The sequence below is a fragment of the Mesocricetus auratus genome, unplaced genomic scaffold (genome assembly GCF_017639785.1).
Source record: "Mesocricetus auratus isolate SY011 unplaced genomic scaffold, BCM_Maur_2.0 Super-Scaffold_100018, whole genome shotgun sequence".
NCBI lineage: Eukaryota > Metazoa > Chordata > Mammalia > Rodentia > Cricetidae > Mesocricetus > Mesocricetus auratus.
Window position 1 is genome coordinate 45,109,643 of NW_024429199.1, and position 14,328 is coordinate 45,123,970.

General features: G+C 42.2%; 1 protein-coding gene across 6 annotated transcripts in view; it reads right to left on the minus strand.

The window, feature by feature from the left end:
• Prkn (parkin RBR E3 ubiquitin protein ligase) overlaps positions 1-14,328 on the minus strand; it is a 1,082,502-nt gene that overhangs the window by 379,053 nt on the left and 689,121 nt on the right. For all 6 annotated transcript variants that reach the window (XM_040758175.1, XM_040758173.1, XM_040758174.1 and 3 more), the window contains one exon: positions 3,566-3,702. In XM_040758175.1, coding sequence (XP_040614109.1) covers positions 3,566-3,702 — 137 coding nt within the window. The remainder of the gene's footprint in view (positions 1-3,565; positions 3,703-14,328) is intronic.

Below are 14,328 nucleotides of genomic sequence, written 5' to 3' on the forward strand. Positions count from 1 at the left end.
TTTTTCTTGGGTGAGCTCTGTTTTGCTAGAGACAAGCAGAGACTTGCCAGCCAGCACTGGTGGTAAACTTATGTCCGCCATCTTGGAAAAACTGCAGTTAAAACAGCCACAGTTTTGATTAGCAATGTTGTTTAGCAGATAACAAACACATGACCAGAAAAACATAAAGATTTACAGTAAAGTCAGACTCAGATGAAGAAAAACCTCTAAAGGCTTACAGTGTGTTTAAAAATATATGTAGGCTTGAGAGAGAAAAAGAAACAGGATAGTGGCTAAAAAAAATAGAGAAGCCAATTTTGGTGGTGCACGCTGGTAGGATTTGCTCTAGAGGCAGAGGCAGGCAGATTTTCAGAGAAACCCTGTCTCAGAGAAATAAAGAAAGAAAGAATAATAATAATAATAGATAAAAATGAGCCATGTAAAGATGGAAAATACAGAGAGTATGGATACTGTATGCTATTGTGTTTTTTAGTTTTTTGATTGCTAAAGAAGGAACAACTGCTAAAGTACACTTGATTATAAATGCTGTTGGATTAATTCAACTTATATCCTTTGAAAATGCCTTGACTTCAAAATTTAAGTATAAGGATATGTTACTTTGGGAAAGATATTTTATTTCTGTTTCCACAGAAAATAGAAAGCTGTGAATTCCTTACAGGTTTCTGTGGTTTGATGAACCAAGACCCCTGGAAGCAGTGGGCCAGGTGTTCCAACATCTAAGAAAGCTGAGATGATACAGCCTTAAGGACTACAAAAATCAAAGACGTACCCATGTTTCTGAGTTTTGTCATGATCACCATGGTATGGACAGCACCCCCTATTAGCAGGAAGCAGTTTGGAATGAGCAACGTCCAAAATCCCAAATATTGTTTATAAATCTTTGTTTTCATTTGTATGGGGTTGCTTATAATTGGTTAGTGATCACAACCAATCTCTTTTTAAAGGTAAAGGGGGATTATGGTATAGAAATGAATACTTTGTATTGGTATGGTTTTTCATTTATTGAATCAAATTCAAGGTCAATTTGTGATGTGTATATTTCTCCTCTTGATGAATTATTGTGTTCATACTGATTTTTAAAAACATAATGCATAATTAAGTATATATTATAGATGATTACTTATAATAGTCAGAATTTATAATTAGGTAAGTTAGGTTTTCTAGATATTCAGAAATATATTTGAGATAGATAGATAGTCTTCAACCTTTCAAAGACCTTCAGAAAACGGCATTTAAAATAGTTTAGGGTTTTTCTTGACAATAAGAAATGTCTGCTCCTGGCAGCACCAATTATTTCTGAGAGGAAGATAGGCATTGAAGAAACTCGTTATAGAGTTTGCTTTCAACATGGCAAGATTAGCCATTTGGGCAACAAATGCTTTTGCCTAGACTGTTTGACTGTTCCTGTATAATCTGGACATGCAGGACCCACAGAAAAGTGACTACTGAACTTGGACAGTCCTAAAGGGTTCCTGCTTCATGGAAGAGTCTGCCAGACTTTCTGCAGGACACAGAAAAATGACTGACAGACTACCAACGCAGATGAACAGTTTAAAATTTCCTGCTTTGCTGAGAAGTCTTCCAGACACACGGTGGCCTATGGGCTGAAGATGGATGCCCCAATGTTACAGCAGAACTTCAGGTGACTTGTCCAGGCAGCGAGATGTCTCTGTCAATTCTAGTGTTTATATATTATCCTTCTGTGGTCTTTGATGGAGTTGAAGGCAGATAGTTATAACCATAGTTTTCCTTAGTTATGATAAAAGATAAGTTACATATAAGACTTCAGACTCACAAAGATAGGATAGATGATATTTCTTTAAATCTTACTAAATGTTAATGGACTAAATATTGTAACTATAGTTCTTACTTGATAACTGTTCTGTTATATATAATTTGACCATGTTAAAGTTAAAACCTTTCTTTTTATTTAGACAGAAAAGAGGAGATGATGGGAGATGTCATTCTGTAAATCTGTCTCTCTTATTGGTTGTTGAATAAAGCACTATTGGCCAATAGGGGAAGCAAGATAAGTGAGACCAGGAGTAGAGGAGGATTCTGGGAAAGAGAGGCAGAGTCAGACACAATGTAGGCTACCAGAGGAATAAGAGGTCTGGACCCTTTCTCTGGTAAGAGAAATACTTAGATTAACAATTATGGGTTAAATACTTAAGTCAGAGATAGTCAGTAAGAAACCAAGAAAATCGCCAACAGCTTTATAATTAATATAGTGTCTACACTCTGGCTCCCACATGGGCACTGCCTGTACCATCTCCAAGTCTATAGAACGGAAAGCAGTTTACTGATCCAAATGATGCTCTGGGTTTTGATGCTTTGGTTAAGAAATATAAAAACATCATATGTTTCAGTCAGTCTTAATGCCTATGTTGGTACACACACACACACACACACACACATACACACACACACTACGATAAAACCTATTGGCATATAAAAATATTGAAGTATGAACAGCATGACCTTCAGAGTCAACACTACAACTGGCCTCTTTTGTTTGGATCTGTGTCATTTAGAGGCATAGACGTGTTTGCTACGATTCACGCTGAAGCCAAAAAAGTAAATAAATCAAAGTTCAAACTTAGCCATTAAGTCAAGTACCATAGTGTCCAAGTGTTTAGTTTCAATATGCAAATCAGTGAAGCAAGCCGGGGACACCAACCATGCTAAGACACAAGAATATCTCAAAATGCACCAGTAACTTAAGAGGTCAACTATCCAAGAAAATAATAGAAACAAATTACCATTATCTCAGACACGGCAGTGAGCAACATTTGACACTAAATTAACAAAAGACACCAATAAATTGGACTTGGCCAAAATCACTGGTAAACAGATAAATTATAGAAAGGTATAAACATTAATAACAAATCATAAGATCTAGTATCTGGATGTCTTAAATTTCATTTACTATTACTGCATGTGCGTGTGTCATGGCCGAGTGCATACAGGTCAGATGACAACTGGGAATAGGTATTCTCATGACATTGCAGGTTCTGCGATGGAACTAAAGTACCTGGTTTAAGCAGCAAGCACCCCTACCATTGGGCCACCTTTCCTACTCAAGAAACTTACAGTTCCACAACAAATTGACAAGTAACCCAGTTTACAAGTGAGGAAAACAAAGGACCCCATAGACATTGTAATGAATGTGCAGACCACGAGCACATGAGAAGGTACTCGGCATCAAATCTACTGGTGAAAGCCTATTCTACTGGAACATGTGGGTAAAACTGCTCTAGATCCAGTAGCAAACCCAGAATCCATTAGCCAAACCCAAAGGCCCTTTTTGTATCTCGAATTAATAGTATTGAGGTTTATTTTCGATGCCTTTAAGCAAGGCACACACATCCTAGTGTGACACAGTTCCCTGGAGTTTTGTATCTCCTGTGATTTAAATGCTAAAGTTTCTTACTAGCAAGGACCATGTTTAAACTTTCAACTCTTGGGCCAGGATTAGGCATATCTCAAATGGTTTATGTCACCAGCTCTTCTGATTAATTAATATTAGGAGACATTAATATGAAGATTAAAGGGCCTGTCTTACCTACACATGGCAGGGAGTAGCCAAGCTGAGCGTCATGGACAAACTGACGATCGTTGAGTCTTGTGACACAGTACAGGTGGAAGCAGTCCAGGCAGATCACGTGGCGGTGGGTACACTGGAAGACCAGGACAGGGCTCCTGCAGAGACAGAGAAGAAGCCGTCTGCTGGACCTCCACGGTGGCCAGAATTCTACACTGGGGTTGCTTGGCGCAAGTTCTGACCCGATGCTGCGGCTGCCCAACCTCAAACTTATCCCCTCGAAGGTGATACATTAAACACTGGAGACACTCCATGAGCTGTATGGAACGTTGACTGTTGCTAAGTTATATTTAAAGTTGGTAAGTTTATCAGTCAGTTGTTTAAAGCTGAGATTCAATACCATCTCTTGCTAGAAAGCCTGCCCAGATTCCTAATTAACTGGCTCACTCGCCACATCCATACGGTAGATTGTGTAGACGCTCCTCACATCTGTCCTCACTGACCCTTCCCTGATGACACACTGACCACACAGCACGGGGACTGGTCTTATCCATTGTGCTCTCCATTTAGTGGATATTGCCTTTACGTTACATTGATGTTCCCTTTTAAGCGTTTACATTGTCTCTTTAATTTAATTACAATAATATGTAAAATCAGAACTTGCCAAAGTCAAAAGGAAAGGAACCATTGCACCAAAGAAGCTATGCCCAACATAGCCAGAGCCAGCAAACCAGCAATCAGAAAAGGGGAATTTAGAAGCAGGAGAACAACCAACAGCATTTTGTTCCTATTTTAAGGATTTTGTCTGTTTGATAACCATCTTACAAAAACATTCAGTTTCTCAAATTCTCACAATAAGATTAATAATAAATCAATATATATACATCCTAAAAATTGTTGGATTACCTTATATAGTGGTTGGAATGAAAAATGCCCCTGAAGGTTCATATATTGGAACCGTTGGTCCCCAGCTGGTGGTACTCTTGGGGAGGTCATGGAACCTTTAGGAGGGAGAACCTTGCTAGAGGAAATTTGTCATTGTGTGTGGTCTATGAGGAAATATAGCTTCGACCCACTTAATGTTCTCTATCTTGCCCTTCCAATGTGCAAAGAAGTGATTAGCCAGCTTCCTGCTTGTTTCCATGCCATGCTTTCCCACTGTAATGGGGACTCGATCACTATGGAACCATGCACCAAAATAAACTCTGTGTGTCATGTCGTGTGGCTCTTGGTCATGTTATTCTATCACACCAATATAGAAGCAACTGATACAGTTATAAAGTTTATAAATAACTTTATAAGAAAATAAATCTCCTGGAAAGTTGCATTACTTTGCTGGCAAATGAACAAAGCATACTTGTATGAAGAAGGGAACAAATTGATTATATTAATTTGAGATCATTCTCAAGGCAATTTCAATAGTGAAATTACCTTGCAGTCAATTTAGATAAGCTTATTGCCGATGTAAAGACAGAATACAAGCATACTCATTCACACCCAGTTCTTAGCAGTTACAAGATCTTTTTTTTAAATTTACTTCACTAGAAAAAAATCAAGGTTAAATATTAGCATTATAGAAGATAATTTCTTAACAACTACAAGGTTTAAATGATTCTGTCATCTCACTTATTTCAAAGTGGTACCTAACACAAAAAGTGGAAAAGCACCCCCTGGTGTGTTAAAACCCACAGTCAGCTTACACTGAGCGTGAGTCCCTAAATGTGTCTGAGCGTCATGGTGATCATCCTCCTCTTGAACACACCGCGGCCCCTTGCGGTTTGATTCGTATCTCCAGGGTTGTAGTTCACTGTTCTGAACATTCGAATGTTTCCCTTCCAACAGCTTTCCCTTAGAGGACTATGTAAATACAGCACTTTCTTCTCTCTGACTTCACCTCCTGCACACATACGCACACCACCCAGTGTGACCTACAGAGCAGGTACACTCCACCTTCATCTGCACAGGTAAGCAGTGTGACGGATGTTCTCAACTATGATGGTGGTGGTACCATGGCCACGGCAGACCAAGCCTTAGACTGCTGACCCACTATCATCACAAGCGCGTGCTGGCAGGACTGTGAGAACACGTGTAAAGTTTCCTGTAGATAGCAAGCCTACAAGGGCATCTTCAAATGTGGCTCAGGAAGCAAATAACAATCTGCAGAAGCAAACCAACCCACCTACGCTCTGCCACTTTTGTGTCTTGGCACGCAAGTTCTTTCTAAACATTTTAAAACTTTATTTTATGTATATGTGTGTGCCTGAATGCATGTATGTGTACCACATGCCTGCAGGCACCTGAGACGGTCAGAAGAGGGCACTGGATCTCCAAGTATTATAGTTAGAGGTGGTTTAGTGCTGGGAACTGAACCTTGGTCCTTTGCAGAGCAGTAGGTGCTCATAACTGGCTAACCATCTCTCTAGCCCTCGCACGCATGGATTCTTTTCCTTCCCTGTAGGAAAGGAGGCTGGGGATGAGTTTGCTCAGGTTGAGTAGGTGGCAACATGCATATACCACGTTTATTGTTTATCCTTCAGGTACAATGTAGTCCAAAGGCCCAGAGGTCCTCCACACAATCCACAGAACATGTGTTACTCTATTAATGATGCCATGGTATTTAAAACAGATTAACGAGAGATGGAAAACACACAGGAAGTCATTATATGAGAGATTTAGGGTCTCACACATTGAAGGTTTTAGAGGCCCAATGTTGGGAACTGAAAAGACAAGCCATCTGAAGTAAAGGGCACATGAGTGTCCCCACACCACTGTAACCTCACAGAAGGAAGCAGGACTTGGTGAAACTGAAGGAGGATATCCTCCTGGGGACACAGGAACAGTCCCTGCAGAGCTAAGGCAGCCCTGGGCTACTTATGCTCCTGGAACTGAGGTCTATAGAGGTGGGTGAACGGGAGATTTGCCACAGTAGTTGATCCTTAAGTACCAAGAGGAGAAGAGGCTCCTGCCACACGTGGGACTTGGAGAACCATCTGGAAGCATAACTAAGTTGTCTTGGTCATGGTGCTTTATCACAGCCGTAGAAAAGCAAGGAAGACACTAGTACTCGTGACAATTGGGTGAGAGCTCAATATGGCGCTCAGGAAGCACTAGGAAAGGAGAGAAGAGACGAACGGGAAGAAGACAGTGCAGGCTTTGTGAGGGCTGCGGGATGCTCGAGAGACAGACCCTGCATGTGTTTTCTTGGCTGTGGCACTCGCTGAAGGTTTTTCTGTGCCCTGAGGGTTTGTGTCTCCTTATCTTCATGTACTGAGCTGCTGTTCCTAAAGGCACCATATTATGAGGCAAGGTTTGAAGAAGGTGCTAGGTCATGAGTGTGGAGACCTCAGGAACGGGGTTGGTGCAGTCGTGAAGGGGACCTCAAGGGGTTCCCTCACTCTTCCCACCCAGGAAGGGCAGAGAGGCACAGTGCAGGGAACAGTAAGCACATTTGCAACAAACACCAAGTCTTCTAGTACCTTCGTCTTGAACCTCATAGCCTCAGGAAATCTAAGAAAAGAGTTATTGTTGCTCATAAACTGCCTGGCTTCAGTTCTCTGGTAAGACAGTCCAAATGGAGGAAGCCAGTTTCTGACCCTTTTGGGGGAGTTTTCACAAGTTTAACTTTGAGGAATGTTTGGAAGGAGAACTTCTTGAAGGTCATTTTCAGAATCTGACCTGAATTTCTAAGGATCTGGACTGAGTAGGGGAACACAAAGGTGGGTGTGAGTGACCTTTTGAGAAGGACCTGCCTGGACTTACTTCTCATGGGTCTTTTGTTCCTCTGGATGTTCTTCTTTGCCCTTCGGCCAAATTATGTATAAATGTCACTTGATCAATCTAGAAATGATCTTACCCCACTGAGCCAGGTTACAGAGCAGCTAATTAAAGGTTAAATAAAGTTCTCAATCTTATGTAAAAATAATTACAAACACGTGATTTGACATTACTGAGGAGTTATGTGTAAGTAAAGATTCCCTGTTTTGTTAAAGGAATGACATACTGAATGTTCTGTCACATAATATTCAGCACAATCAAAGGAGATTCAGTAAAACAAAATCTCTGGCAAGCCATTCCACACGTTAGCCAAAGCAGACTATTGTTGCATGGTGTCAATCACTTGGAAATCCTATTCTTTGGTATCTACAAAAATGTCACCAGTGTCTTTGCATCTATCCAGTAATATGCATACTTTAATCCAATCTATCTCATATTTCCTTTGCCTCATCCTTTCTCCATTTCTCCATCTATCCCTAGAACTTCATTCGTCTGGATAAAGCACAGGTCGTGTTCCCAGATTCTCAGTGAATGTGATGTCCATTGGAAAGCAATGGTTGGAACCTTGAAGTGACACCATAATAAGGAGTAAGTGAAAAGTCTCAAGGACACACAACCTTGTAGCATGGCCGTAGAGGGACAAAAACAATTTTAACACAGGACAGAACACTAAGTTGTATTAGAGTTGTAGAAAATCTCATCAGGTTCCATGGTAAGCAGTCTTTCTGCCATGCTTTTGAAGGATCCATCCATAACTCCTGTTCCAGTCCACATTGAATGGGCTGTTGTCTATAAAGCAAGACAAATGAACAAAAGAGCATATGACTTCATGCTCTCATGAATATGGCTGGCTGCTGCTTGTTCTCCCCTCCATTTCAGGTATGAAGGAAAAAAAGTATCCCTGGTGGTGGGGATACTCTACAGCCCAATGGAGCACTCTATGTGGCAAGCACTAGGGCCTCTTGGAAACAGTCAACAATGATTGTGTGTCACACACATGAACCATCTCTAAAGTTGACTTCCGACTCAAGCCAAGCCCAGAGATGATTCTGTCTCTGGCTGGAATCTTGACTATAACTTTACATGCTACCAAGGGAAGGAATCATCTGACTGAGTCTTCTCAAACTCCTGACCCTTGGAAACTGTGCAAGGCTAGATTCACAGTGTTCTTCAGCCATTAAGTTGTAGTGTGATTTTTTTAATGCAGCAATGTCTAAGTAATATCGATTCAGAGTAGGAGGAGGACGTCATGCTCAGTATCTCTTTGAAGAAGGTATGAGAGAATAAATGGCATTAGAGAAAGGACTAGACTTTGAAGTCAAGGGTGGAGAGTAAGGATGCAGAAGTACAGAGGACTGGGGAAGATGATGTTGCTAAATTCTCCATTTGCCCCACGCTTAATACAGTTATGCACATAATTACTTATGCTCATATGTATTATATGGATATACAGCATAATCACCTGAAAAGCAAAGTAAGTTAGGATAAAAATATAAAAAATATAAATATGAAATCATTAATGAAATAAAAGCAAACACACTTTTCTCACTTGTGGTAGAGAGCCTTTCAATTTAGCTGACACTTGACCCTTGAAAATTCGAGTGTTGTTGCTACGGTATATTTAGTGTGGGCAACAGTCACGTAGATGTTATGCCCCAGTTAGCAATCTTTCCCATCTCTCAGCAAGCTCTTAGTTCATGAAGAACTTGTGGGAATTTAGTAAAGTATTTGATTAGATAAAAATAATTAGAAGAGGAGAAATTGTGGTCCTAAATAACTGGATTTATCCTCTTAGCTGTCGCTTTAAATCTCCTTTAGTTCGAGTTGTCTCATAAAACAACAAACAACTGAGATATCAGAGATCTAACACAGCTTACTTTTCTGGATTCAGCATATCTACCAACTGACTAAATGCAGCACTGACAAAGAAGCCTCTCACATGGTGCCAGTGCACCGAAAAGTTGAAGATGTCATGTTGGCACACATGTGTCAGGAGTTCATTATCTGAGTTAGCCAAGTGAGAAGCCACCATCACTGGAGAGTCCCCTGATCCAAGATACTAATTGATAGATTCAACTTTCAGAAATTAAAATAATCTTCAACAGTTGAATGACCTTCAAAATCCCTTCCAGCAGACAAGTTAAAGAGCACAGAGAAAGTTCCTTTGCCCATTAGTCTGTTTGGAACCAGAGTCCCATTAAGGCCCTGGTGGACCTGGGATGCTCATTAACTATCCCTTCCTATTTCTTCTTGCTTCTTGAGCTCATTCTGACTGGTCTACCTGGTCTAGTTTGCTGCACACACAGAGAAGGGATTGCTTTGTTCTTTGAGCTGACTGGTGGAAGCTACAATGTTCCAGTAGGCAAGGAACCCAAGGTACAAGCTCCTTATGTCCATGTTGCCATCCGTCCACTCTGCTAATTCTGTAGAACAGCCACCACATGCCAAGTACTGCTGTCACTGGTCCATCAAATGTGAACAATGATGGCCTGTCCCCTCAGCGAGCCGTAGTCTTCAAGGGCAGAAGACCCATAAGGGATTGTCTCGTGATTAGGGATGAGTTTGGAGACTAACGGCCTATCTTTGGGGTTGACAGGAGTCCGGAGACTATGCGTGTCTCTGTGCAATTGGGATACACACAAGAAAGGCACAGAACAAACTTTTATATAAAGGATGGTGGTCAAATAGTACACAAAGGGGTGATATAAAGACGTTAGGAATGACTAAGAAGCCATAACCTTTCTATCATTGAATCAGTCAGCTTTCCCTTACTGTGACCAATACCCGAGCTAAACTTACAAAGAAGAAGGGTGTATTTGCCATGGCAGTTACTGAGGTTTAATTCATGGCTGAGTGGCAATGTTGTGTTAAGCTTTTGGTAGCACAATACACCATGGAGGTAACATGGCATTTGAAGCCCACTGACCTCGTGACATCAGGTAGTGGAAGGGGGCAGGGAGGCTCCCGGCATCCCAGTAGGAACATGTTTCAAGTTTCCCAACTTCCTCTCACCACCCCTCTCCCAGCCCTTTTAACACTATCTCCTTTCAGCAGGGCCAGGCAGAAGCCTGAGCCTTCAGCTCTAGAGCCTTTGGGAAACACCCTATGTCCAAGCAGAGCAACCCCCTGCCTCAAAGGGCTTTTTCACCATAAATCTTTATTTGATGATTCTATTTCCCATTGGTGGCACTGAACATTATCAGGTTCAAGGGGATTTCCAGTCTCAATGTTTGTTCTAGCGTTGGATCCCCTCTTCACTGTCTACGGCACTGTGGACTCCCCCGTTGTTAATGTGTGGTTTTACTCCCAGGCAGCAGCTTGATTTTATATACCCTGTGACATTTTCTCCTGGCTACCCAGGGGCTTATTTAAAATTCTCCCATCAAATTAAGTATATTGCCATTGATATGCTAACATGCTCTGTGTGTTATCATGAAGAGAAACAGGGTAAGTTCAAGTAGTGGGTGGCCATCCTTTCTAGTTCAGACATTCCCCTCTGGATATTTATTTGATAAATTTGACAGTGCCAACAAAATAGGAACTATGAAATAGTTGATGAGAGACGCAAGGGAACAAAAAAGTGATGCTTTCCCTGAGCAGGCGAGCTTGGGCTTTAAAAGCCTTGATGTAGTGCATCAGCCAGAATCTCTGCCTTCATCAGCACCCAGCTGGTCTCCACTTCCAACTTCAACCCTCAGCTCGCCCTAATCCAATCAGCACAGCCCATGCCCCACCATCCAATCAGCACAGCTCAGCACCCCAATGCAGTCAAAATAGCTCAGTGCTCACCCAGCCCAGTCAGAACAGCCTTGCTGCTCAGTGGCCATTGGCTAGAGTACTCAGGCCCAGGCTCCCTGTCTTTTGATCTCTGCATATCTCTCCTTCTCCATTCACCCATCCTAGGTTCCACTGGGGCCAAATCCTATGCATTTCTCCGTCACGACCCTCTGTGTGAGATCTTTCCTCTCTTCATTTTTTCTTTTTCTTTTTGAAAACTCTCAGTGTTAGCTGAATATCAGTCTTTTCTAGAAGCTCGGTCCATAGCCCCTCTGGCACATCCACTCCTTTTCTTTTTCTGAAATGCTTGCCTCTCCAAAGCTTTGCTGTTATTCTCAACTCTGCTTTACTATGTCTCTACCCACTCTGTGAGCCAGCATCAGCATCCTGCCTGAATCACCACACATGAATTGTAAAGCCACCATGTGCCTGCCCCTGTGGGAATACAGGGAGGAGAGATCACTGCTGCTCTCATGGAGGCTGGTCTGGGGCCAGGAGAAAAAAAATCAGAGGCAACTCAGTCCAGTGTGACTGAAGCAGGAGGATGTCTCTAAAGGAAGAGACATAAACTACAGCCTCATAGGCAAGAATGCACAAACCCAACTGAAACACTAGAGGCAAATATATGGAAATGCTTAATATTGAAATATCATGCTATTTGTTTCCGTACTACTAAGGTCCTGAATTCTCTACAAATTAGAGATGGGGATGAACAGCTGGGAAGATGGCCCTGTTACTAAAGAGCTCTTTCTGCAAGCGTGAGAAATTAAGTTCAATCCCCAGACCACCTGCCTGGTGGGCATGGTGGAACTCATTGGTAATCCCAGTTCTAGGTAGATAGAGACAGGTAGATCCCAACTCTGGTGAGGGCGGGTGGGGGTGGGTGGGGGTATCAGCCAGTCTGGGTTGGCTGGACAGTTCTATGTCAAGGAGAGACCCTGGTTCAAAAGCCCTAGGTTGATGGCATGTCAGGAATGACAGCCCAGGATGTTCTCAGGTCTCCACATGAAAATTCAGACATGTACATCTGCACATACACCACCTCCTGCACACATATGAGAGTGTGCATGTGTGTACATACAAAATGCACACACATACAGACATACACACTCACAGGGATACACACACACACACACACACACACACACACACACACACACACACACACCCATAAACAAAGATGGTGATTCTACAGCTCCTATAAGTCAGACCCATGGATCTGTGTTTTAGGCATGTATAATACCTCCAGAGTGGTTGAATTGATGATATTGGGGGCCACTATCAATAAATCATCTTTGCAGAATAAAAATATGAAACTATGGGTGTGGAAGTAATTATGGATTATTAATTTCCCTCAGATTGTTTCAATCTTGGAAGATATTTATTTAACATTAGCGTATTTCATATATTTTCAAAGATAAGCGACAGGCTGAACTCAAACTATTTGCTTTTGAAGCATTAGATTATAAACATTACAATATGACAGTGCTATTAGAAACAATAAAACAAAGTTTTTTCTTTTACAAAATCAAACGTAAAGCATAGAATTTATCCCTGTTTAGTATTTATGGTGACATAGTTCATTAGTAACACCCTAGGTATGCTTGCTGTGTCTTTTAGACAACCACATAGGCACTGGTAAATAAATGGTGACTAACAGGAAAATCATAATGAAAACAAATGCTGCACGAAGTGGTGAAAATAGAATGTGTCTCCCAAGAGATTATCACAATGTTTTCTGGGAGGGCAGGTCTTGGCTGTCAGCTTGATTGGGCGGAGGCGCACCTAGAACACTGACAGGGGCGTGGCTTTGAGGGCTTTGCTTGATTGGGCGGAGGCGCACCTAGAACACTGACAGGGGCGTGGCTTTGAAGGCTTTGCTTGATTGGGTGGAGGCACACCTATAACACTGACAGGGGCGTGGCTTTGAGGGCTTTGCTTGATTGGGCGGAGGAGCACTGACAGGGGCGTGGCTTTGAAGGCTTTGCTTGATTGGGCGGAGGCGCACCTATAACACTGCCAGGGCGTGACTTTGAGGGCTTTGCTCGATTGGGCGGAGGAGCACCTAGAACACTGACAGGGGCGTGGCTTTGAGGGCTTTTTCAGACAGTATTTACTAGAGGAGGATGACCCATCCTGAGTGTTGATGACACCACCCCACATGTGGGGCCCTGGAGAGAACAAAAGGAGAAGCCAGCTAGCCTAGCTTCCCTGTTGTCTGATTTCTGGCCACCATGATATGAGATTCTCTGCTCTGCCTCATGCTGCCCTCAATGATGACCTGAACTTCAGAAGGTAAACATCTCCCCCAGTCAGTCTTGTTCAGGTTTTTTTTTCTCCCACAGAGGGGAGGAGTCTAACACAAATTCCTACTTCCTAATTGAAATAATTATTTCAAGGATTTATGTATATATATGCATACCCACCTTCTTCATGGCTGTACTCTCAGAGCATGTTCTATGGAGAGCGTCAATATACACGGCTGTAAGAAGCTGCGGCTGGGTTTAACGTAAAATCGTTTCTGGGGCATGCAATTTGCATAGAGCCCTTGTGTGGTGCAGCGATTTAGCCATGGGAGGCGCCGCCTGTAATATATACTAACTCATGCATATAACCTGTCTTTGTTTCTTTGCCTCTGTGAAGAGCAGCTAGAAGCAGATAATGCCCAGATCTACTGCAAAAGCATTCCGCTAAATTGAGAAAGAGATGAAGACAGATCTTGTTTAGATAAGAACCCCGCCGAGAAATCAATTGTTCTAGTGTTTCCCCAGATCTCAAGACAGGAAAAATTAATGTGCTCAGAACCAGACCAGTGGCTGTGGGTGTTAGGAGCTCTTTAACACAGAAAATTATTACAGCCGCACAGTGGTTTAAAAAGACAGGCCTCTGTCTGCCAGCTCTCAAGAGCCCTGCACAGATGATCTCATATTGCTCTTGCATTCGTCCTTTTAAAAAGCAAATGAATTCTGATGGGATGCCAGCTCTTTCGGTCCTTCTCTTGAAACGGCATGAACAGCCAGGGCCTGAGCAGTGAGGAGAGGAGTCTAAAGAGAAGACATCCCCAGGAGACCTGAGACCCTGTAGACCAGCTGGACAACAGAGATGTCTCAAAAGGAGGAGAGGACATCTCTAAGGTACCAAGGAGTAAAATCAAAGTGCCAGATCACTCAAGAATTGTGGAGCATTATAAAGTTATTTTTTCTAATTCAGTTTTCAGTTTTTATTTTGTTGTA